The sequence below is a fragment of the Solanum stenotomum genome, chromosome 7 (assembly GCF_019186545.1).
Source record: "Solanum stenotomum isolate F172 chromosome 7, ASM1918654v1, whole genome shotgun sequence".
NCBI classification, from domain to species: domain Eukaryota; kingdom Viridiplantae; phylum Streptophyta; class Magnoliopsida; order Solanales; family Solanaceae; genus Solanum; species Solanum stenotomum.
The window spans coordinates 59,108,759-59,131,446 of NC_064288.1; the positions used below are offsets into that span (position 1 = coordinate 59,108,759).

Here is a 22,688-nt window from a genome sequence, read left to right on the forward strand (position 1 = left end):
ATGTGCTTATATTTTGTGACGGAGTCAAATTATTATTATTAAATAAAAATTATTATATATGTATGATTTTTTAAAAATATACATGATGTAAGTTTTTATTTTATATCTAAATGTACCATATATTTTATGGCAAAAGTGGAAGTAGTTTTATGTTTGAAAAAATTGGTTATTTTATGTCATAATTGATAATAGCGATGAAGGTGGAGAAGGAAAAAAAACATATTAACGAACAATGATATATAAAAATACTAGAAAGCATTCTCTGGCCCCTTCTTTACCACTAAACATCAGTCAATAGTTTTGATAGGATGTTCATAAGTTCATATACATATATATTTATTTTATTTTTTAATATAAATACAGGTCTACGGAGAAGCTATGGATTCCATCAAACCCTCACTTATCTCCACCATTCAAGACTCCACTTTATTACATAAGTTTTTGCTACTTCCATGCCAATTGAAACAGTTCTTCATGTCCAATTTGATCCATATATAGTCCTATAGTGAAATCGGGACAAGTCGTAGAGGACGTAATTTGCCTACTATAAGACCACTTTTCTCCTCCACATCTAAATAATCGCCGCCTTCAACAACCCAATCAAATGAATTCAACAACGAACCCAACATTATGGGAACGGTCCTCATAGCCAAAGATATGGCAGGACACATTCTACGACCAACACCAAAAGGAACAAGCTTAAAATCATCTTGACCACGAATATCCATAACATTAGAACCCCAAAACCTTTCAGGTTTAAATACCAAAGGATCCTCCCAAATAGTAGGGTCACGACCAATTGACCATATATTTATTATCACTTGTGAATCCTTTGGGACAAAGTAGCCACAAAGTTCAAATTCTTGCTCGGCCTTGCGAGACAAAAGAGGAACAGGCGGGTGGATCCGCAATGTCTCTTTCAAAATGCAATGCAAATAAGGAAGTCGAACAAGATCGGCTTCCTTTATTGCCTCTTTTTTGCCAACAACTCGTGCGAGTTCCGCTTTAGCCTTTTTCATTGCGTGTGGATTTTTCATCAGCTCTAGCATTGCCCATTCTAATGTAGCGGAACTCGAATCAGTTCCTGCAATGAAAAGATCCTGCAGCCACTCGAAAACAGAAAATATGCTGAAGAAATATTCAAAAACGTAATAATCTCTCTGTTTCAATTTTATGTATGATATAGTTGGACTTGGGACGTATAGAACATGAAATTTTAATTGAAGAAGAAAAAGGAAATTTTTGAAGTATGTAAATGCTAACAGCTAAGTGATCTAACTTCATATATTCTAGATAAGTTATCTAAATGGAAGGAATGAAAAAACATCTAAATTAAAAGGTGACATATTGCTTATTAGTGCTTTTTTACCTTTAGCGTCAAAACTTGGATCGATTAGCTATATAAATACGTATATCAAGTTTACTTTATTATATTAATCAAAATCACTTTAATGCTTATTTTTAGTTGACTTTTTTCACAATAGAATGTTATGAATCCAATGAAGATAAAATGGAGATAAGGTTAGTAAATAGTTGTCAAATGTGACTTCTTTTTTAGACCCAACTATAATTGGATATATGGATAGAATAGGGTGGTGGATGACGTAAGAAGGGAAGGACCACCCTGTGCTTTCGAGACTTAAAAAATGGGGGAAACTATATAAATTGGACCCATCAAGTAAAGTATTTGGCTAAATTGGACCCAATTCAATATATTTATCCTGATTGGAGGTCCAAACCATTTACCCGACTGCTCCTTGTTCAATTCAAGGAACCACTACTTCTTCATCCTTAATACCATCAGAGTATATATATATATATATATATCTTCCTCTTTCATATCAGATGGTATCGAACACTAAATGCACATTAGTAGTTAAACACATAGAGTATGAAACTAAGGAACAACAACTTGTAAATAGTTTTGCTTATTAGGATACAACGTTCTTTTCCCAAAAAAGAAAGAGTATTGGGACATATGAAGTCAAACATATTCCCTCTATTTTAAAGTAAGTGAATTATTAAATCATTTTTCATAATTCAAAATAAGTGAATTGTTCAAAATTTAAGAGAGTTGTTGGAATTTATGTTTACCATTTTTGCTCCTCATTAATTTCAAGAGAGTTAATTGCTTTTTAGAATTTTACTTTGAATTATTTATATTTTTTTTGAAGAATAGTTTTGAGAGTATCTAAAAAGGTAGAAGTAAAAAGTGGTATTCATTTTATGTCCTAAATTTTTTCTCTCAATTGAATGTGTATTATCTCAACAATTCACTTATTTCAAAATAAGTGACGGAGTAAGTAATGTCCTGATTTTAAAAAAAAAATACTAGTTCAAACCATTTAATTAGCAATAAACTAAAACTGGAATAGTATAGACGATGCATGCATGAATTAATTACCAGACAGAGGTGTTCGATTTGATTTCTATCCATAGCAATATTGCCATTGCCATTGCCATCGTTTTCTTCACTCATATTTAGCAAAATATCCAAAACGTCTTTGATTTTCTGGTTCTTTTTCCTTTGCTCCAACCTTTCATCAATAAAATCCCCAAAAATCCGAAACAGTTTAGTAAAACCAGCGCAAGTGTTTCCATTAATCCCTTGAGGATCGATCCATTTCAGCACAGGGAAGTAATCCACCATGTTAAACTTTCCGATCTGGAACGTAATACTCCGGATCACATCCTTAAATTTCTTCTCCGATTTCTCACACAAATCCACTAAATCCGCGGAAAAAATTGTATTCGATAAAACATTAATCGCGATATCAGAAGCAGCTATACCAAAATCCACGGCATCACCAGTTTGGCTGCACCGATGACAGTAAGCAATAAGCTCTGACATCTTCGTGGATCGGATATTCTGGTTCGCGTCGAGCTTGTTTGCAGAGAAGATACACGAATTCAATATTGTCCGGAGACTTTTCCGGCGACTGCTGTCGACCGGTAGCCATACGATGGAGAATTTATGGTGGTTATGAGCTTCGACTGCATCTTTGGGTGTTTTACTTGAAAAGGCGGAATCGTGTTTTTTGACGGCTTCTTTAGCCACGGCTGATGAAGATATAACGATGGTGGGTAATCGGCCCAATTTGAGACTTATTATTGGGCCGTATTTGTTAGCAAGCCGTTCCATCGACTTATGGGGCGGAGCACCGAATATGTTGTGGAGATTTCCGATTAAAGGTAGAGGGATTGGTCCTGGTGGAAGTTTCTTCTTATTACGACCATGGATCAAAGTCCATGCAAGTAATAATAATCCACATATAATGCCTATGTAATACATATCAATTGACATCATATCATAAAAAAGTACCTTGACGTGCTCAGAAATACTTTTTGTACTTTATATATAGAGAGAGATGTTTTTTTGCACTTGATGACTTTTTTTCCCTAATAGACACTCCAATATATATAAACACTCGAAAAATGCAATATGACAATTAAAAATGGAGTGAGAGAGAGAGTAGGTTTTAAACAAATTACGCTTCTTAATTAGGTAGACTAGGGATCAAAACTTGGATAAGCCTAGTAGTGTCAAGTGTGTAAAGATATTTAGTCCCTAAACTAGTTTCGAATCGGGTTGATTAGATGATTCTTTTTAATTGAATTTGAATTTATTCAATTAAAAATAAAAAATAAAAAAGTAAAAGGTTATTAACCATCAAATTTGGATTTGGATTGGGTCAGGTAAGGTCAGTTTGTTTACTTGAATTTGTATTAGTATTAGATATTAAAAAAATACCTACTTCAAGTTAAATTTTTCGGTATATGTGATTCTTATGTTAGTAGGTATAAAGTTTTTTGATTTTTATGTTAGAAAATGTAGTTAAATAACTTTGATGAATGAAGAAAAAATTATAATCATGCGTTGCTGTTGTAGTTAGTATATATCTTGTATATTTGATCCTTACTTCCCAATTCCCCTTCTAAAGTTCCCCACAAACTTTCAAAACATTAGTCGAATGATGGATAATATCAAGCCTAAATTCGACATCAACCATGTCATCTGGAGTAAACCTAACCAAGCCTAACCATGGAGAATACACGCTTAATATTGACGATTGCTCTAAAGATAATCGAGAAATTAGTGTCCGTGGTGGAGGTATTCTGAGAAAACGTATGGGTCATATATATAATCATGATACATTTTGATCATTTTCTTCTATATAATTTGGCTGAGGATCGGGCTATCAAGAAGATTGGATTGAGATGGTGTATTGATCACAATTTCAATGTTCTTGCTATACAATTTGACTCCTTGATTGTGATTAACATAATCAACAAAACCACAACTATAGCTTGGAGCTTTAAGGAGGAAATTAATGGCATCCATAATATTATTTTGCAATATAACAACTGGCTCTACTTTATTACATAAGTTTTCATCAAATTTAGTCCTATAGTGAAATTGGGACAAGTCGTAGAGGACGTAATTTGCCTAATATAAGACCACTTTTCTCTTTCGCATCCAAATCATCGTTTCCTTCAGCAACCCAATCAAATGAATTCAACAACGAACCCAACATAGTGGTAAGGGTCCTCATAGCCAAAGATGTCGCAGGACACATTCTTCTACCAACGCCAAAGGGAATGAGCTCAAAATCATCTTGACCATGAATATCCATATTATTCAAACCCCAAAACCTTTCAGGTTTAAACACCAAAGGATCCTCCCAAATAACAGGGTCCCGACCAATTGACCATATCTTCACTATCACTTGTGAACCCTTTGGGACAAAGTAGCCACAAAGTTCAAATTCTTGCTCGGCCTTGTGAGACAAAAGAGGAACAGGCGGATGTATCTGCAAGGTCTCTTTCAAAATGCAGTGCAAATGTTCGATTTGATTATAATCCATTGCAATCTTATTATTATTGACATCTTTTTCTTGCTCATATTTAACAAAATATCCAAACGTCTTCGGTTTTCTTCTGCAACTTGTTTTTCCTTTGCTTCAATCTTTCCTCAATAAAACCCCGAAAAATTCGAAACATTTTATCAACACTATCACAATTGCTTCTTTTTATCCCTTGAGGATCGATCAATTTCAGCACAGGGAAGTAATCCACCATGTTAAACTTTCCGATCTGGTACGTAACGCTCCGGATCACATCCTTGAATTTCTTCTCCGATTTCTCACACAAATCGACTAAATCAGCGGAGAAAATCGCATTCGATAAAACATTTATCGCGATATCAGAAGCGGCTAAACCAAAATCCACGGCCTCACCGGTTTGGCTGCACCGATGACAGTAAGCAATAAGCTCTGAGATCTTCGTGGACCGGAGATTCTGGTTCGCATCGAGCTTCTTCGTCGAGAAAATACATGAATTCACTACTGCCCGGAGATTTTTCCGGCGAATGCTGTCGACCGGTAGCCATACGACGGAGAATTTATGGTGGTTATGGGCTTCGACTGCATCTTTGGGTGTTTTACTGGAAAAGGCTGAGTCGTGTTTTTTGACGGCTTCTTTAGCCACGGCTGATGAAGATATAACTACGGTGGGTAATCGGCTCAATTTGAGGCTCATTATTGGGCCGTATTTGTTACCAAGCCGTTCTATCGACTTATGGGGTGGAGCACCGAATAAGTTGTGGAGATTTCCGATTAAAGGTAGAGGGATTGGTCCTGGTGGAAGTTTCTTCTTGTTACGACCATGGATCAAATTCCATGCAAGTAATAATAATCCACAAATAATGCCTATGTAATACATGTGGATCGTCATAAAAAAATATAGCTCAAGGTGCTCAGAAATGCTCTGTGTATTTTATTTATTTTGACATTTAAATTTTAACTCCGCCACTAAAAGTACCTTTTTCCCTATTAGATACTCCAGTATATATAAATATATATATACCTATTAAATATTTCGTGCTACATGACATAGAAAGTGATATGTACATTAATAGGGCACACACTTAATTTGTTAACATTGGAGTGTCTAATAAAAGAAAAAAAGAGAGTCTATTGTTTATTTATTCAACATATTACTAGGCCCTCCTAATATGTAAGATAGTAAACAAATCACGTTTCTTAATTAGGTAGACTAGGGATCAAAGCTTGGATAGGCTAGTAGTGTGTAAGAATATTTATATTCGATTAAAAATAAAAAAAAAAAAAAAAGTAAAAGACTGTTAATCATCACTTTTGGATTTGGATTTGGTCAGGTAAGGTCAGTTTGTTTAATTGAATTTGACTTATTAGATATTAAAAAAATGACCTATTGGAAGTTAAAAATTTTGTGGTATATGTGATTCTTATGTTTGTAAAGGAGCAAAGCTTGTGATTTTTATGTTAGAAAATATAGTTAAAAAACGTCGATCAAAAAAATTATAATTAATGTGATCATGTATGAAATTTTATGTTGTTGTAGTTAGTATCTTGCATATTTGTGTTCGAAGCAGAAGAGCAAAACAAACGAAGCATGCTCAAAAGTAAACCAACCCTTTGGACTGCTACGAAAAAACACACTATAATAATAAAGACATTTTTCGTACACATAAATCTTTGAACTCCAATATGCATTGTGATTTTAAGACTCATAAATTCCTTGTCATGTAGCAGGGAATAACTAGCAGACACCATTGATTGATATGAGATACACGTGCACCAAGACTCGGTGTTTAGTTGATATATGAAAAGAAAATAGACTATTATTACAATCAAAGGCAGCTAAGCTATGCAAAATATTGTAACAAACCAAAAGAGGAGAAAACAAAACAGGAAGTATAACTTATAGTCATCACTCAGAAATTCGCGGGCTAGCTCACTTTCACACACTTTTTTCAGCATCTTACAGATTATACATGTTCTTAACACTCCATTGTGATGAACAATGCCACATGAAAATATGTTTAATATGGTGAAAAAATCAATCAATCGAAAAAAGAAATAAATCAAAAACATAACACAAATATCTTGTTGAGTCTGTTCAATAATGTGTGGCTGCTGTGCAACATATGCAAGTGGTGAAGAAAGATGGTCTAGGCTTGCGTTTTCCGCTCCCTTTTGGTGAAGTTAGACAAGTTTCCTTTTCTTGTGATGCATGAAAGTCCTCTCTTTTTGTAACAGCAACATGGTTCTGTTGTGTTTCAGATGTAACCTTCAGATCGCCGTTTTCTCCTTTGTTTGATAAGCCTAAAAGAGGAGTACTGGATATGTCTGAATCACTTCTTTCTACTCGAATAGTCTTTTCTTCGACTGTCACTGCCTCGTAGTCTAGTGAGGTTCGGTTGTATCCAGTTCTCGTGATTGAGTTTGAGAACTTTGCATTGGAGCCAACTGATAAGCTTCTTGTAGGAGTCTTTTCAGGACAGAGAAGTGGAGTTTGATCTGATTCTGAAGATCTTCTGTGAACACCAAAATCGAAGCTTGGAGACTTTCGAAGCTCAGTTCCGTTGCTTGATCTCTCTGGGATCGTTTCGAGACTTAACCTTCCAATACTCTCTGGTGCTTTGGAAGGAGTTTCATAGTGAAAATTTGGCACCTTTTGATCAAAATCACATTTTCCATTGGAAAAAGCTAATGCTTCAAGTCTTGTCTGAACATTCTGTGCATTTTCTGTCTCTTTTTCTGATATATTGAGTTCAAAAACACCAGAGTCCTCAGTGACAATAAATTCACAGTTATCATGTTCAGTCAAGTCTGCATTGCGTTCTTTCTGATCTTCAACAGACTCAAACCCCTGCACTCTTCCATCTCCATATGCTATATTGATGCCATTTTCCGGTTTTGATGGCCCCAAATGCAATATGCACTCCTCCCTTATTTCCTCTCTACTAGGCTTCTCAACTTCAACCTTTTCTTTTTCAAGAAAACCATTTTCTTCTGTAGTTGTTACAATGAATTTGGTAGGGAGTACTCCAATTTCAGGCACCATTTCAAATGTTTCTTCAAAATTCACGTGTTGTTCTTCTGGTGGCGCGTGATCATGATAAAGAATATCAGGTTGAACATTTATGTTGCCCCTCGCCTTATCCTCCTCAATTGAGTAATCCATGACACTATCAGTGTTAGTGTTGTTTCCTGATAGTTTTTCCTCTGTAACCTCTATGGGGTGTGATTCGACTGAAGGAGCTGAATTGTCATTCTGCATTTCATTCACTTCCTGCATAAATGACTCAGTTCCCTTCGGATCACATTTCTTTACCACGTTTTCTGATTCACTTGATGTCAATTCAGTCTCTGGTGTATGAATCATGGATTTTTCTTGTGGCTCAACAACTGATGCAAATGAACTCGATGGAGTAATCCGTGGACTATCTGCCAACAGTGAGCCTGTAGCATCACTTGGACTGGACTCCACTTTAGGAGTTTCATCCAAATCAACCTGATTTTCTGCACTCGTATTCTCATGTTTCTCCTCATTTGACATATCTCCTGTGGCATCCAGTTCTCCCACCAAGCATTCATCTTGTTGAGTGATAACGTTTTCATCATTGCCATCAGCAACAATAGTCTTATCAGCAAGTGAAATTTCAGAGCTGATCAACTGAGTTTTATCCTGATTCTGTCCTGATCTTCCCTTCTCTGGAGTTTCTAGTTCCTCACTTGGCAATGAATTGAAGTGTTCTTCTACTGTATCAGTAGCAACACTCGAGAATTCAACTGGATTGAACTTCAACACTTCATCATTTGATAAACTTCCTCCTGCCTCACCTGATATAAGTTTTTACCAATTAGAAAGAAACTCAAGAAGGTTTCATTTCTTGATTACTTATCTATTGATGTCTACATGACTATTCCATTATCAAAACATAAGTTACAATCATAAACTTAACGTCTGCTTGCTATTATACATGCAGCTTGAATATAGTGACCGGTATAATTAGGTCTATGATGACAAAAAGATTCTGACCTTTCTTGTTACATGTTTGATCATGAACTTCATCATTTTCCTCCAGAAGTTGAACAACTTTTTGCCCATATTGAGAAGTATGTGTTTCAATATTAGTTTGAACTTCAGAACATTGATAAAGCTGCTTAATTTGTGTGTCTCCCTTATCTTCATCTGCATAAGAAATTCGATTCAAAAGCCAACTGCCATAAAACAGATAGTACTAATGAAGAAAAGCTAATTCAAAAATCAAGAAAACAGTATAAAAAAAAACCTGTTTTGTCATCTTCAGAGTTCTTAAGCTGAGGTTCTTTATCTGTTGAAGTGTCAAAAGTAGGCAAAGCTGCATCTTTCTCATGATTATCTTTACTTTCACCTTCAGGAGTTATGTTGTTTTCTTCTTTAACACCATCTACATTGCCAGTAGCTTCGCCTTTTTGTTGAACGTCAACTGCAGCATTCTCTGCTCAACATAGATCATTAAACACATCAAACAAACAGAATCTTGATATTCTAAACGAAAAACAACAATCTTGAACTTCAATCAATCATCAAACACATCAAACAAACAGAATCTTGAAATTCTAAACAAAAAAGAAACAATCTTGAACTTTAATCAATCATGAAACACATCAAACAAACAGAATCTTGAAATTCGAAACAAAAAAGAAACAATCTTGAACTTCAATCAATCATCAAACACATCAAACAAACAGAATCTTGAAATTCTAAACGTAAAAGAAACAGTCTTGAACTTTAATCAATCATCAAACACATAAAACAAACAGATTCTTGAACTTCTAAACGAAAAAGAAACAATCTTGAACAGCGAAAAGAAACAATCTTGAACTTCAATTAATCATCAAACACATCAAACAAACAGAATCTTGAAATTCGAAACGAAAAAGAAACAATCTTGAACTATAGAGCAGTTCTGTTTATACCTTGATCTACTGATGAATTTGTGTTCCCCATCTCATTTACCATAATCTAACTAACAATCCAAATCCTGCAATAAAACAGTGTTTTAATTATACTCTAAGACAAGTGTCAAAGATTATAGTATGATTAAAATTAAAAAAATTAGGGGTCCAAAAAACATTAATACCATGATGATGATGATGAAAACAGTGATATTCACATGCTAATAGCTAATATTAGAGGACAGCTTAGACCTTTTTAAACATGCCAGTGTGTTAATAGTTGATTAGTGTGGACTCCTCCATTAATATTTGCTTCAACAATAAGCCTTTAACAAAGATGAGCCACAAAAACAAAAAAATAATACAAGAAAGCAATTTTTGACTTAAAAAAGGGAACATTTTAACTAAAGAATGTTCTCTTTTGGGGACACAAGATGCTTCATTTACTAATTTTTTTAGCCTGTTTTCTTTTTCAAAGTAAAGTTTTTTATTAATTTGCATTTTAATCTTAAATATAGAGTTTGGCAATTCAATATTAGTACCTATGCCAAACCAAGTACAAAATTGCATTATGCGGCTTGATGCTTGGGTTTTATGGGACACTAGCTTATTTGTTAGCTAATATTACATCAAAACATCACATTCCTTGTGTTATTAATGTTTAGTTCTGGCATGATCATTAAACATAAACAAAGTAATGTATTCATGTAATGATATATGTTATTCTACTGTTTCAATTTATTTGTCCTACTTTTCTTTTTAGTCCATTTCAAAGAGAATGTCTCTGTTCTTTTTTGTCAACTTTCATCTTTCCACATAACATGTTTAAGACTGTAAGATTAAAGAGCATTTAGACACATTTGGCATATCTTTAATTTAAGACCAAAAAATCTAAAAAAAATCTTTTCTTTATTAGACAAAGTTGGACAATGTGATAAATAAGGTTTTCGAAACATTAGTAAGATCCAAGACAACTTACATTCCTACATTAAGATGGCAAGTCTAAGGTGGATTCTCCGAGTTCAACTGAACATATTTCTTTTGACTCAAAATATGTCTAAATATGCAACAAAAAAAACTAAAACATTTACATATAATAAGATCACACTCATTCTGAATCCATTTACTCTGAATGATCATGTGTCCCCCTCCTTTCTTACAGCACATGGAAGGACCACCATTTTATATTAACAAATCAATAACTTAGAAGTTGATTAAGAGTATGAAATTCATGAATGAAATGATTGATTGGGTCATTCTTTTTGGCCTAAACAAACTCATTGTGGTGGACTTGTTTGAAGGGTGGAGCCAAATAAAGCTTGTTGCTTTGCTAATTAATCTCATCAACAACTTCTTTATTGGATAAGGAATAATGGCTCCATTAAGGTCTAATTTTCAAAGTTTTCTTGGTGTTAAAGCTTTAATCCAATCTAAAGATGGCCATGTTTAGAATGTTTAGTGCTAAACTCATCATCATTTCCTTTGGAATTTTGGGCACTTTTGGACCATTTAATGCCTTTGATAAATTGTATTACCTTTTAAAAAGAGGGTTGGTGGAAGCCTATTATGTGAATGTCTTTGAAGAATAAAATTATTATTTTTTACAAAAGAATTTAAGATGCATACGATTGAAATTTTAGCCAATTTTAACATGTGTTTCAAGCAAGCATAAATGAAAAAAATTAAATTAAAGGGTGTTAAATGAGTTTGTTTGATTTATTATTGTTTTGACAATTGATGATGAAACTTATATTTCAAATTTGAGTTTATTTGGAGTAGATTGACCGTTGAAATTCGAATAACAAAATTATTACTTATTATTTTGGCAAAAGAATTTCAGATGCACACGACTAATTTTTTTTAGCCAATTTTAACATTTGTTTCAGTCATTATAAGTTATAACTGTAACCCATGCATATATACATGAAAATTTTAAAGGCTATTACATTTGTTGATGTTTTGTTAAATTGATGATTGAAAGTTATTCTTTATGATATATGAAACTTATGTATTAAATTTGAGCTTATTTGAAGGTTAATATGAAAGCTTATTTGTTGAAATTCAAAATAAAAAATAAAAAATGCCATACCCAATAACTCATGCAGGTCCAACAATCAATGGCCCAAGTAAAAAGCACCTCATAGAACACAAAATGTCAAGTGTAGGACGTATGTACTATCTATTTGTTCAACATTATATAAATTTTAGTGTACATTTATGCAGATCCAAAATTACAAAACATAAATATATTAAATAATTTTCTTCCTGACCAACAACCAGCTATCCTAGAAGTTTTGTTCCCCTACAAAAGAACACATCTAGAAGTTCTCTTGATCTAGAACAAATAGCAAAATTGCATTTTTAACATTGTCCAGGTCAACCAATGCAGTTGTTTGTCATAAATTACACTTAGATTACGAGAGGAAAAGTAACTACTCTATTTTTTTTGTTGTATATAACCTTACGAGTTACGAGGGGAGCTTCTGATTTTTTTAAATTTCCAGCAAACACACTAGCAACAACTAAAGAGACATTCAGTGATAATAAATTTTCCTTTACTGCAAAAATATTTATCGGTAATTAAGTTATTGTTATTGGATTCACAATTGCTAAAGCCTTTAGCGTATTTATATAGAATCATGATTACAAACATTCACGTTATATTATTGTCGCTAACTAAAATATAACAGTAATTATATTATCATGGAAAAATTATCTAAGTACACAACTTATTTTATCATATTCTCTATAATTTGAAAAAATTACAAAATATGGTACTCTCTCCTATTCTCGGATACGTCACTTTACGTGATGTATCAAGATGTTAATTGAGTGATGTATCCAAAACCGAGACACAATGTATCGGGACATTGAGGGATATATCCGAAATCAAGATGCAATGTATCGAGATGTTGAAAGATGTATGTTGGAATGTATGCGTCCACCAGTGACCACGGGACCAGGTCCCTCAGCAGAATAACAGTGCAGAAAGTAAATATCACAACATAAAACAAACACAAAATTTTTACGTGGAAACCTCCTTGCTCAAGGGAGTAAAACCACGACCTGTCTCACAAGATTTTCCAAACTATTTTTACTAATCTTCTCAAGCAAAAGTAAAACACAGTTTACACCACAATAATGAGATTAACCTCCTAATCTCACACTAAGTAATACAACGATTACTTAACCGAGCCTAAGCAGATACCACACTGCCCACTAAGTTACCTACCTCTAGATAACTTAGACTTCAACTAAGCAAATACAACATTGCCAACTAAATCACCTATCACTAGATGACTTAGAATTTTGTCTAAGCAGCAACAATGTTGCCCACTAAATCAGTTGGCCTTAACTGACTTAGACTTTTGGTAGAACAGAATGAAGATCTAATTCCTTTATAGATTAGGAATAGATCTACAATATAAGCACATGAGACACAAAACTCTAAATACAACAAAGACTATTCAATACTCCATTTGGTCCCTTGTTGATATGAGCAATGTTCTTTCCTGAAGATGGCCTTCTTTTCAAGCTTATAAATTTTCAGAGAAAATCCAAGTTTTTGTTTGCCAAATCTTAAGTTTGTGTTTTGTTGGAAGAGACTATATTAAAATGAACACAAACTCCTTGGGACTGCCCATTGTCTGAGAGCCTGCCTCTATGGAAGGACGCGCACCTACCACATCAGAAGTGACAACTTTTCTGACAGTTGTCTTGTCGTCCTTTCACATACGCAGTCTTGCAAGGACCAGGTCCCTTGCAAACATTTCTTCGTGAGTTCTTGAGAAGACTTGTTGGCTCTCTCTCCTTTTGAATTAATGAATTAATTTGTTGTTTGTCATGTTGACTAAGTCAACCATAAAGAGTTATTGACCGTTGGACAAACAACTTTGTCCATTCTGATTGGTGTAGTACGCTGACGCCTCACCAACCTCTGACACGACAGCTTTACAACTGTACCCCATTATAGATCTGGACGAGAGAACTCAGCCAGGGACCAGGTCCCTGCATTTGTGAGGATAATCAAAACACCTAGAATATAACATTTCCCCCCTTTTTGATAATGACACACAAATATTCCTCACACTGAGTTTATTCATTCATTTCACTGTCAGCAGTCCCAATAACAAGGATCTGATTCCTTGTTAGATCTTTGAGTTTGTTAAATCATCAAAACTTAACATCAACTCCAAAATAACAATGTATCCGAAATTAGGACGCAATGTATTGAGACGTTTTGGGATGTATCCGAATTCCACCAAATTTAAGGAATTTTATGATTTGGAAAAGAGTAAGAATATGATATAATTAGCTTTTAATATTATGAATTTTGTGTAAAACTCTCATAGTATTATTATTATTAGTTATTACTACATAATTATCATAAAATTCTCTATTTGTTATAGTAACATCCAATAGGTCATGTATTTGTCTACTCAGAAACTATGTTGCATTTGCAAAAAAGACTCAACTTTGATGTTGGGTTATTCAATATTAATCATGTTACTATATGACATACGACCAATTCAAAATAAAAATTGACTGGGGTTGACGATGAGTGTGACTCTTTTTTCTTATCCACAAGACTTCCAAAGTTCTCTATGTGTGTTTTATTATAATAGGAAGGTACACGTTTTGTTTTAATTTATTATCAGGTTTTGATTTGATACGGAGTTTTAAAAAATAAAAATAAAAATAATTTTTGAATTTTATGATTTCAACTAAAGATATGTAGAATGTATCAATGCCTTTTAATCGTATGATCTGAAACATGTCAAATACAAAGGTAAAACTGAAGAATTGCAAAAAACTGAAAAACGACACTATTCTTTTTTAAACGGACTACTACTTGAGGACTTTCCAAAGAATGTGTTGTTGTGTCTATCATTTCTCATTTTAATAATAAAAGTCGATTGTTTACTTGAACAAAATGTTTCATATTGCTAGTGAAAGTGTACTATCTAATAAAATTGTATGGTAAGATATTAATCCTCATCAAAATTTTCTTTCCCATTTTCCTCTATATTAGGTCTTCATTTTCTTCCCAAAAATCAAAATGCACTCTTAAATACCTAACATTGACAAAGGAAAAATAAAGAATATATTTTTTTTTTACCCTCCCTAGGAGCTTCCACCCCTTTTTTCTCCCTTGGTGACTCGAACTCGCAACCTTCGAGTTGGAAGTGAGAGGTGCTTACCATCCGAGCAACTCCCTCTCGTCGAATATCATAACAAGTAGAATTCCCTTTTAATTATTAAGCTTCTTGGAAAGACTTATCAAGGAACTTGAGAGACCCTTTGCAACAAACTTCATAAATAGGCTTATTGAAAAAATGAAATGCACTTTTCTTTCTAGTCGGTTTCGAAAAAAATACTCTATGTTTTTATATTTAGTAATAATTTAACTTTAAAATGTCTATATATAGTCGCACAAACATTTATGACTTGTTTTAAACCATAAGTTTCAAAAGTCAACTTTTCTTTCTTAAATTTCATGTCAAATCAAATAATATCACATAAATTGAGACGGAGAAAATTTCAATTATGAGGTAGGCAGTTTGACATCATAATAATATCATCATTTGAAACTTAATATCTTACGTAAGGGAGGTTAGATATTAGAATTATTCAAATTGTTAGAGGACTTTGTCCATCATTTAATGTACTCTTTATATAAGTAGATATACATGAGATTTGAGAATGACATATTCAAAACTGTAGACTTAATTTTATAATTTGATCAAAAAGTATTTTCACGCAATTAGTTTTCTTTAAAATGAAATTTATAATCTTAAAAATAGAATAAATTATGTATTACAATAAATAAAAATAACAAAATAATATAAAAAATATTTATACTGATAATGTAGAAAACATATATAAGCTCTTTATTATTACATCTTAATTTTGAGTTTAAGCCACAATAGAAATTTACCTGCACCAAGCATTCGCACCAAACTAATGCATGCTAGGCATGTGTCTTTGGTATGTACATTTTGTACTTAACTATGATCACCTCTAATATGTATTTTCACATTACCTTTTAAATACTAAAATTAATTTTATTGGTTTAATCAGTAATCACCCATTACGGATAAATATTTTAGTAAACTAACTTGAACGGCGAAACAAAAATAAAACATAGAACAACGTAACTATAATGTCACTATATTAAAGCTCCATAGTGAAATTGGGTAACACATGTATGACCTAATCGTTAAGGAAATGGATAACTAAGGCGCATGCAAGTTAATACATCAATTTTATTACAAAAAATAAAAAGAAATGTCGTACTTAACAAGAAAGCAAAAATAATAAAACACTGTCCTTGAAAACTTGGAACAAATTCAAAATTTTCAATATTATATTGTTTGTCATTTAATTTTATGCCCAACCCTAACTGTCCTAGGTTTGTGATAGAAAATAAATGGAATAAATTGGCTGTAGCATTTTTTTATTAATAAAATACACGGATAAAAATTGTCGACATTTGAAGTAGCTGCATAAGAATGAAATAATCTTAAGACCTAAGTTATTAAATATATAGTTGACCATATAGCTGCTAATTAATTTGTCATTTCTTTATCATCAAAAAAACACAGCAGTAGCAGTTTTTTTAAAAAAGAATATTAATTTACTATATGTCCATGATAAATTGGTTAATTGAAAAGATTATTAAACGTACGTTTTACTTGCCTTAGACTCTAACAAAAACTTAAGACTATCATAATAATGTTATATTCAGTGAGATATTCTAAAATCCTTGACNCAAACTCTTAGGACGCGAGCAGAGGAGCGACTTCTACCACAATCAAACCACACCCCTATCAGAAGGCATGTGGGTTTATCTTTGGGTTTGTTGGTTTCAGTTTCGCATCCGAAAATTTTTTGGTCTCTACCGGAAGCGGCTTTCCAATCCGAGTGACAAATGTGCCAAGAGCTTTGAAAATTATGTCCATGTAAATTCTTAATTATGGGCGTGAAGTGCACCACATTCATGACAAAGGGGTTGCAAGCCTCCTTTTCATACTTGAATTACTTGTCACTCCTCCAGAACCAAAGGTCATCTTGCATAATAGATTTCCTTTTCAACCGATTGAGTTGAACTACAAGAAGCTTGATTCCCTAGGTTGAGGGATATGTAGGCAGAACCGATGCTGAAACTTGGTTGTATTCCAACATCCTTCCTTAAATCTTATTCCCAAGCATTCTGGTCCTTTCATAATTCGATATCAGGATAGCTTTTGAACTCTTTCAGAGTCGTGTGTTAAATCAAGCCTATAGCACTACAAGTGTCCCGAATTCTCATATAGCATGAGATATGTAGGAAACCCACTCCTGAAGTTCGGCCATAATTTCTAAAGTCCGTACCAAAATCCCTTTCCTAAAGATGAAGATGTGGTCGGTCAAAATTGGACTCGTCAATTTCATTTGCCTCGGATTTCTTTCATCAATCCAAGCCAAACGAGGGACAGTTGTTGACACCCAATTTTGGACCTCCACAATATAAATTAATCATCGAGCTTCTTAAATTCTAAATGATTTGAAATAATTTACTTTATAAAATTCAATTTATTTATTTATTTATTTTTCTTTCTTTTCATTTCAAGTAATTTTGTCATTTTCATAAATGTTAAAATAATAAATATGATATTTTATACAATTATGTGTCTAATGGGTATATTCTACGAATATTCAAAAAAAATTTCCCAAAAAATATTTTAGTTTTATTTAAATATTTGGTTAATTAGTTTAATTAATTAATAGCTCATATTTTGAGGTAGTTAGTTTATAATTAAGTTAATTATTTTATCTTTATTAAGATTAAAAAGCTCGTTAATTAATTTGTAAATACATCTTGTTTAAATTTCGACCGAACTCATTGATTAAATTCGATTTGGTCACAATTGAAGTTTATTTGAGCTTTTATTCCTAGTCCATGTATTTCCAACTATTGAAGAGTCAATTTTGGGCCAGCAGGCCCAACTCCAGTAAGCCCAATCCTCATCCTCTCTTCAGCAGCCCCAAAGCCCCTTTTCTTCAACTAATTACTTCCAGCAACCCCACTCTTTGGGCCAATTCCCAGTCCATTCCCAAGTAATTCTCCAGCCCACACCCTTAGCTCCAAATCCCAGCCCATTTCTTCCAATCAGCCCAGCCCACTAACAATACCAAAAAAAAACCCATCGGTAATAAGACATTTCTTTCAATAGCAATACATCAAGCAGCGTGCAACATCAACTTCCAAACATCCACAATACAATACATCATCCCATACATATATACACAGTATCCCACCGCCCAACTTCGTCTTCCTCACTGCAAATCAGCGATTCCAACAACACCCCGACCCCACTGCCCATGCTCGTTTTCTTCTTCCAGACGAAACCCAGAAGGCTAGTAAACGTCAACATCGACAGTCGCTCAGACCGGAAATCCCGCAGCAAATCGCGTCCTCCACTTCCCCTCTCCCCTCTTTTCCGTTGAAAATTGGTACAATGGAAGATTTTTTCTGATCTCTTCGAGATTTTGATTTTTCAAATTGGATTCGGATCCATCTTTTCAACCCGATTTCCCCTCTAAATCGACCCCAAATTCCCCTATATATAAACCCCCACTGCCTTCATCAGAAAGGGGGTTAGGAGAAAATATTGAGACTTAGCAGGTATTTGAGAGAAAGAAATACACTTGAACCAAAAGTTTTTGAAAGTTACAGAGAGACCGAAATTGAGATTTCGATCAGTCTTTATTCTCGTTGTTTTGTTTTGATTCATTCGCGGTTCTTCGAGTCGTGCTTTGGTGGTGAAAACTCATTACTTTCCGGCTCGTTTGGTTCCCGGAACGCTGCTCCGAAAAAGGTAAACCCAATTCTCTTTATTTCCTCACACTGTCCTGTTTTTATTAGGCTTTATATATGCCCGGACTTTCGTATTTTTGAAGTCTTGCAATGCTTCTATTTATGTTGTACTGTGGCCAGTTGACGAGGTGTTTTGCATAATGAAATTATTCACATACAGTGGATTGCAAAGATTCATGATTGGTTTTTTTTTAATCCTTATTTTAGCTCTAGTTAGTTACTGTAGTTATTAGTTCTCTCTTGTATGCTAATCATGCTGATTTTTTTTTATATATTTGTTTGCACAGATTCATTAGTATTTATGCTTTCAATATCATGGATTGGAGATTTTGGGTTAGTTTTGGGTTTAATATAAGTTAGTGATTTTGTTTTATTTGAGTTTCGAGTACCCCTTGTGTATTAATCTTTGCGTTGAAAGATTATGTTGTCTTATGGTGATGTCCGTATTTGTTTTAGCTTATGATAGAGTCAAGTGTTCCTTCACCTCTCCATTTAGTTCACGCGAGTTGTTTTTTTTTCTCTTGTTTCATATTTGAATCACTTGTTTTGTTGCCACCGGCAGTGATAAGTTAACAATAGCTAAAAATCTATGTTTAATTTTATCCTAGTTTGGACATTGGTTGAGCATGTTACTTCTGGGTTTGCATTTTCGTTGGTTTTGAAGCTCGCCAATTTTTGATATATTATATCGTATGTATTATAATTTTCAGCATGCTTCCATCTTCCTGTGTCTCCGTCTTGTCTTCATTTTTGAATGTCATTCCATTATTAATTTGATTTCTGGGAATTTGGAAGTTGAAGGATTTTTTTTTATTTATTTATTTATTTTATTATTATTTTGTTATAATGCTAATCATCCGTAATGCTCATGGCATAGTAGGTTAATTAGTTAATTTATTTATATTATTAGGAGTCATTTTTTATACGGAACAGTAGCTTGGATGTGCATTACTTTGCTTATTAGCCTGATTTGAGGCCACTAGATTTTTATTTTTTCTCATGAATTTGTCCCCCTTCATTTAGATCTTCAGTATTTAGTTTGATTGAGCTCATTTTGCTATAACATTCTAAGAGTCAACGTGATACTTAGATATGTTATTTTATTTTATTATTATTATTTTTTTTCTTTTTGTTATTTCGAGGTTCTAACTCCTCATTATTATTTTTGGTTGCANCCATAAAGAGTTATTGACCGTTGGACAAACAACTTTGTCCATTCTGATTGGTGTAGTACGCTGACGCCTCACCAACCTCTGACACGACAGCTTTACAACTGTACCCCATTATAGATCTGGACGAGAGAACTCAGCCAGGGACCAGGTCCCTGCATTTGTGAGGATAATCAAAACACCTAGAATATAACATTTCCCCCCTTTTTGATAATGACACACAAATATTCCTCACACTGAGTTTATTCATTCATTTCACTGTCAGCAGTCCCAATAACAAGGATCTGATTCCTTGTTAGATCTTTGAGTTTGTTAAATCATCAAAACTTAACATCAACTCCAAAATAACAATGTATCCGAAATTAGGACGCAATGTATTGAGACGTTTTGGGATGTATCCGAATTCCACCAAATTTAAGGAATTTTATGATTTGGAAAAGAGTAAGAATATGATATAATTAGCTTTTAATATTATGAATTTTGTGTAAAACTCTCATATTCTTATTATTATTAGTTATTACTACATAATTATCATAAAATTCTCTATTTGTTATAGTAACATCCAATAGGTCATGTATTTGTCTACTCAGAAACTATGTTGCATTTGCAAAAAAGACTCAACTTTGATGTTGGGTCTTATTCAATATTAATCATGTTACTATATGACATACGACCAATTCAAAATAAAAATTGACTGGGGTTGACGATGAGTGTGCCTCTTTTTTCTTTTCCACAAGACTTCCAAAGTTCTTTATGTGTGTTTTATTATAATAGGAAGGTACACATTTTGTTTTAATTTATTATCAGGTTTTGATTTGATACGGAGTTTTAAAAAATAAAAATATTTTGAATTTTATGATTGTCAACTACAGATATGTAGAATGTATCAATGTTTTTTAATTGTATGGTTTGAAACATGTCAAATGCAAAGTTAACATTGAAGAATTGCAAAAAATGAAAAACGACACTATTCTTTTTTAAAGTTAAAAATGAAGAATTGCAATAAATGAAAAACGACACTATTCTTTATTAAACGGACTACTACTTGAGGACTTTCCAAAGAATGTGTTGTTGTGTCTATCATTTCTCATTTTAATAATAAAAGTCGATTGTTTACTTGAACAAAATGTTTCATATTGATAGTGAAAGTGTACTATCTTAGAAAATTGTATGGTAAGATATTAATCCTTATCAAAATTTTCTTTCACCTTCGAGTTGGAAGTGAGAGGTGATTACCATCCGAGCAACTCCCTCTCGTCGAATATCATAACAAGTAGAATTCCCTTTTATTAAGCTTCTTGGAAAGACTTATCAAGGAACTTGAGAGACCCTTTGCAACAAACTTCATATATAGGCTTATTGAAAAAATGAAATGCATTTTTCTTTTTAGTCAGTTCCGAAAAGAATACTTTATGTTTCTATATTTAGTACTCCCTCCGTCCCTTTTTAGTTGTCCACTTTAGAAATGACACACAGATTAAGGCAACAATGATTAGCACAGTGAAGTTACAATTTTACCCTTATGACAATTTTTCACTTCAAAATTACAACCACTTATTTGAATTCAAGTGAAATAAATTGGAGGGAAACAACATACACTTTTACAATTTTCAAGAAGTGTAAATAAGGGTATAATATGAAAAAAATTGTTGTCCTTTCTTGATTTGTCAAAATGGACAATTAAATAGGGACAACTAAAAAAGGAAATATGGACAAGTAAATAGGGACGGAGGGAGTAATATTTAACTTGAAAATGTCTATATATAGTCAGACAAACATTTATGACTTGTTTTAAACCATAAGTTTCAAATGTCAACTTTTTTTTCTTAAACTTCGTGTCAAATCAAATAATATCACATAAATTGAGATGGAGAAAGTTTCAATTATGAGGTAGGCAATCCGACATCATAATAATATCATCATTTGAAACTTGATATCTTACGTAAGGGAGGTTAGAAATTAGAATCATTCAAATTGTTAGAGGACTTTGTCCATCATTTGATGTACTCTTTATATAAGTAGATATACATGAGAATGACATATTCAAAACTATAGACTTAATTTTATAATTTGATCAAAAAATATTTTCACGCAATTAGTTTTCTTTGAAAATGAAATTTATAATCTTAAAAATAGAATAAATTATGTATTACAATAAATAAAAATAACAAAATAATATAAAAGAATATTTATACTGATAATGTAGAAAACATATATAAGCTCTTTATTATTACATCTTAATTTAGAGTTTAAGCCGCAATAGAAATTTACCTGCACCAAACTAATGCATGCTAGGCATGTGTCTTTGGTATGCACATTTTGTACTTAACTATGATCAACTCTAATATGTATTTTCACATTACCTTTTAAATACTAAAATTAATTTTATTGGTTTAATCAGTAATCACCCATTACGGATAAATATTTAAGTAAACTAACTTGAACGGCGAAACAAAAACAAAACATAGAACAACGTAACTATAATGCCACTATATATTAATGAATTAATTTGTTGTTTGTCATGTTGACTAAGTCAACCATAAAGAGTTATTGACCGTTGGACAAACAACTTCATCCATTCTGATTGGTGTAGTACGCTGACGTCTTACCAACCTCTGACTCGACAGCTTTACAGTTGTACCCCATTATAGATCTGGACGAGAGAACTTAGCCAGGGACCAGGTCCCTGCATTTGTGAGGATAATTAAAACACCTAAGAAAATAACATTTTCCCCCTTTTTTGATGATGACTCACAAATATTCCTCACACTGAGTTTATTCATTCATTTCAATGTCAGCAGTCCCAATAACAAGGATCTGATTCCTTGCTAGATCTTTAAGTTTGTTAAATTTTCAAAACTTGACATCAACTCCAAAATAACTTTTTCCCCC

At 33.0% G+C, this 22,688-nt stretch overlaps 2 protein-coding genes and 1 pseudogene across 2 annotated transcripts; all 3 read right to left on the reverse strand.

Moving 5' to 3' along the window:
• Positions 1-281: 281 nt before the first annotated feature.
• Positions 282-3,330, reverse strand: LOC125870669 (geraniol 8-hydroxylase-like). The gene is made up of 2 exons (XM_049551163.1): positions 2,405-3,330; positions 282-1,100 (listed from the first exon to the last, which is right to left on the reverse strand). The coding sequence occupies exons 1-2, from the start codon at positions 3,305-3,307 to the stop codon at positions 501-503; spliced, it is 1,503 nt and encodes a 500-aa protein (XP_049407120.1). The 5' UTR covers positions 3,308-3,330; the 3' UTR covers positions 282-500.
• A 999-nt stretch (positions 3,331-4,329) lies between these two features.
• On the reverse strand, positions 4,330-5,738 carry LOC125870674 (geraniol 8-hydroxylase-like; annotated as a pseudogene).
• A 911-nt stretch (positions 5,739-6,649) lies between these two features.
• Positions 6,650-17,910, reverse strand: LOC125870101 (uncharacterized). The gene is made up of 4 exons (XM_049550458.1): positions 17,823-17,910; positions 9,119-9,307; positions 8,866-9,018; positions 6,650-8,666 (listed from the first exon to the last, which is right to left on the reverse strand). The coding sequence occupies exons 1-4, from the start codon at positions 17,908-17,910 to the stop codon at positions 6,940-6,942; spliced, it is 2,157 nt and encodes a 718-aa protein (XP_049406415.1). The 3' UTR covers positions 6,650-6,939.
• Between the last annotated feature and the right edge of the window lie 4,778 nt (positions 17,911-22,688).

Excerpts from the sequence above, each read along its gene's own strand:
- LOC125870101 (XM_049550458.1), bottom strand. The coding sequence starts at position 17,910 with ATGGGCTGGGATTTGGAGCTAAGGGTGTGGGCTGGAGAATTACTTGGG. Across the intron at positions 9,019-9,118 it reads CTCTGAAGATGACAAAACAG|ATGAAGATAAGGGAGACACA; the intron begins GTTTTTTTTTAT and ends TTTCTTATGCAG. Across the intron at positions 8,667-8,865 it reads TCAAACATGTAACAAGAAAG|GTGAGGCAGGAGGAAGTTTA; the intron begins GTCAGAATCTTT and ends AACTTATATCAG.
- LOC125870669 (XM_049551163.1), bottom strand. The coding sequence starts at position 3,307 with ATGATGTCAATTGATATGTATTACATAGGCATTATATGTGGATTATTA. Across the intron at positions 1,101-2,404 it reads AAATCGAACACCTCTGTCTG|GATCTTTTCATTGCAGGAAC; the intron begins GTAATTAATTCA and ends GAGTGGCTGCAG.